The 3527-nt window shown below is 40.6% G+C and overlaps 1 protein-coding gene across 1 annotated transcript; it reads right to left on the bottom strand.

The window, feature by feature from the left end:
* Window positions 1-233: 233 nt before the first annotated feature.
* On the bottom strand, window positions 234-878 carry KRTAP24-1 (keratin associated protein 24-1). Its single transcript, XM_070367579.1, has one exon. It carries the CDS (start codon window positions 876-878, stop codon window positions 234-236), a length of 645 nt encoding a protein of 214 aa, XP_070223680.1.
* Between the last annotated feature and the right edge of the window lie 2649 nt (window positions 879-3527).

Genomic DNA, 3527 nt, shown 5'->3' with positions numbered 1-3527 from the left:
AAAAAGTCCTAGAGTTATATTTGAGGTTAACAGAACATGATTCTTAAGACACATGAAGTAATTCAGCAGAATATTAGAGAGGGTGGCACCTGCACCTTGAAACAATTTCTAGCAGCTACAATTGCAAGTTGATCGGTAGTAATTCAGAGGCCTGTAACCACCATATAAATACCTCAGAGGAGGGAAGGAACTCGGTATAGAGCTTAGCGACCGGAAGTTTCTTGCAAAATAGCTCAGTGGGGGCATCTCCTGTGCCAATCGTATGGACATTGGCAATTTCTTATTAAATAGTTTTGGCGTTGGCAGCTGTTGGTGATATATCGTGATGGTGAGAGGCCACTGGGTATGAAGCCAAGATCTTGGTAGCTTTTGTACCCAAAACTGCCCAGTCTGTAGTGGCTTAGGGGCTGGAAACTCTTGGATAAGCGGTTAAGTTGCCCAAAGCATTTAAAGCCATTGCCGAGGGTCTGACAAGCTTTGGATGTACATTGGCTGGGGGTGCAGCCATCAGATACATACCCCTTGGTCTGAGCGCACGGATTGCAGCTGGGGCTGGGTCCGACGTTGGTTGTTTCACGGGCACTGCAGATCTGGCCCCCTGTTGGAGAGTTGCAGGGCACAGACGAGTTTGATGGGTCACAAGTTGTGATACAGGTCTTGGGCTCAGAACTGGGAGAGTCACAGCTCGGTGCTTCCCCACATGTTTCTTGGCAGTTATCCAGGAGCCAGAGATTCCCGTGGTAGCTGCTGGGTAGGCTGAGCCCAAACATAGGACTTACATCGCTGGAGCAAAGAGCAACAGAAGCAGTCACTGGGAAATAACAGTGAGTTCTGTAAGATATGCCACTACAGTTCCCAGGATAGCCTAGAAAAGCCATGGAGCCTGAGTGTATGTTCAGCGGTGGCTGTGAAGGCATGACAAGACTGTGGCTTGACGCCTTTTTATATCTTCCCTGGGGACTGTCTGCATCCTCCCCAGACTCTCTTCCTTCTCGCTGCCTGGGACAATAACACCGCAACATTTCATTAGTGTGCTGTTTAGTGACAGCTGCTGATGTCTTCACACTCATATTAAAGCAAGTTTATTTGGATTCTTCAAAGTTATCTATAATCACCACGTTGACCATCGCTCATCACTCATCATATGCAGACCATAACTTTTGTGAACAGTGATTTCAGTGTTAACAAGTAAGCTCTCATCTGTCAACCGGTGGTAAACAAGAGATCATGTGTCTATGGGCTTTTGCAACATGGTTATTAAGGGGTTAATGAGGATCCAAGTGAAGCAAAGAACCTGGACTTTTCCACTCTTTTGGCAACTGCAAAATACTGCCAGGACTTGACCCCATACTCTAAAAGAAGCTGAATGCCTTGATTGTCTCCACATTGTTGCTCGAAAGAGAGCATGAGGCATTGAACTATTAAGAGAGGACTTTCTCCCCCTAAATTAGTGTTATATTCTTAACTATGCCAGGCCATGTACTGGTGGCAACATCTCATCCATTTGGAGAAGTCCGTCTGTAAGATTCACAGCAATCTCACTGAGACTTAGTGACTAACACAGGGCCAAAAATGAACTTGTTCCCAGGGGTCAGCGGTTGCTAAGTAACCAAGACTTCTGGAAGAAGTCTTTCTTAAAGAGTTTCTATAATATGTAATATCAAAGAATGCCAGTTTCTCAAAATTGTACCTGCCTAATTGACTAAAATTGTATATCCCATTGTCTCTCTTGTAAAACCCCGTTGCTGTCAGATGTATAATATTTCTTTACATTTCTGCCCAAGTAAGTTTTACTTATTTTTGATTTTCTTTTCTTTTCACATAGAGTTTATTCCTCTGTTGAAGAATATAGTTATTTTTGGTCTAGAACCACAAAAGGAAATGGCTATGCTTAATTTTGTTTTAAATGACCTATATAGTTCTTATAGGCACTGTACGTATTAAATAACACTTTTCACTTCTTATGGTGAAGGCTGAAGAAAAATTTTTGTAAGAGTTTAATTTAAAGAACTGGCACTTTGTTCTTAAAAATACAAGCTATAATTCACACTTATAGCCTCCACTGAATTGGAAACGGCAATGCATTTATTAACTGTAATAAGTTCAGACAAAAGATAAGACCAGCTTCTTCAGGTATGATAAGCTATAGGGTTAGTTTTTAAAAGACACTGTCCTCACAGTGGTTTAAAATCAGCTAGATTTTTCAAATGTACATCAACTTAAAGTTACAGATATTCTTCACACTTTTTTAAATTTTGAATATTCTCATAGTTCCTCTCAGCATTTATTCAATAAGGTGATGGATTTTATTCTATGGGTAACTCTTTATTCAACATATTTTACTGTTTGTACTGTCTTTGGGTGAAAGGGTGAGGATCAGGAAGCCACATTTTCAGCAAATTGTTCATCTATAGAATATCCTGGGGTTTTGCACAGAAATTTTCAGCCCTGAGACAGGCAAATAGGAACTAAAATATACAAGGAGCTTGATGGCCTCCAGCACTTGATGTAAGGGCTGGAGAGGGTGTGGAGAAAAAGGAACCCTCTGCGCTGTCGGTGGGAGTGTAAATTAGTGCAGTCACTATGGAGAACAGTCTGGAGTTTCCTTATGAAACTAAAAATAGAAATACCACATGATCTAGCAGTCTCATGCCTGGACATATATCTGAGGAACTATTATTTCAAAAAGATACATTCACCTCAAAGTTCATAGCAACAATATTGACAAAAACTAAGACGTGGAAGCAACCTAAATGTCCATTAAGGGATGAATGGATAAAGAAGATGTAGTGTATAAATATACAATGGAATATTGCTCAGCCATAAAAAAGAATGAAACAGTGTCATTTGCAGAACATGGATGAATCTAGAGGTTTTCAGAGAAAGACAATTCTCATATGACATGGCTTATATGTGAATCTAAAAATGATACAAATGAACTTATTTACAAAACAGAAACAGACTTAGACATAGAAAACAAATGTATGGTTACCAAAGGGAAAAGGCAGGGGAGGGGTCAATTAGGAGTTTGGAATTAACATATACACACTACTATATACGGGTTTCCCTGGTAAAAGATGGTAAAGAATCTGCCTGCAATACAGGAGACCTCAGTTCAGTCCCTGGGTCAGGGAGATCCCCTCGAGAAGGGAATGGCTACCCACTTCAGTTCTCTTGTTTGAAAAATTCCATGGATAGAGGAGGCTGGCAGGCTATAGTCCATGGCGTCCCAAAGAGTCAGAAATGCCTGGGTGACTAACAACAATAATCAACAAGGACATACTGGATAGCACAGGGATATACAACATCCTGTACCAACCTATATATAATGGAAAAGAATCTGAAAAGGCAAATGAGAAAAAATAAAGGCTTGGAAAAAAGTACACAAGGCAGTCGTTGGTGAACTTTCCACTAAACCACTTGTTCCAAGTAATATACAGGAGAGTTCAGAGGTTGCTGGAAGTTTATTTCTGCATCCCTTCATCATACCACGATTATCTTTAGTCTTTTTTTAGGCTTCCTTGAAG

This window comes from Bos mutus, chromosome 1, assembly GCF_027580195.1.
Source record: "Bos mutus isolate GX-2022 chromosome 1, NWIPB_WYAK_1.1, whole genome shotgun sequence".
Classification (NCBI taxonomy): domain Eukaryota; kingdom Metazoa; phylum Chordata; class Mammalia; order Artiodactyla; family Bovidae; genus Bos; species Bos mutus.
The sequence above is the reverse complement of the archived record's forward strand: the minus strand, read 5'-3'. Positions and strand labels throughout refer to the sequence as shown.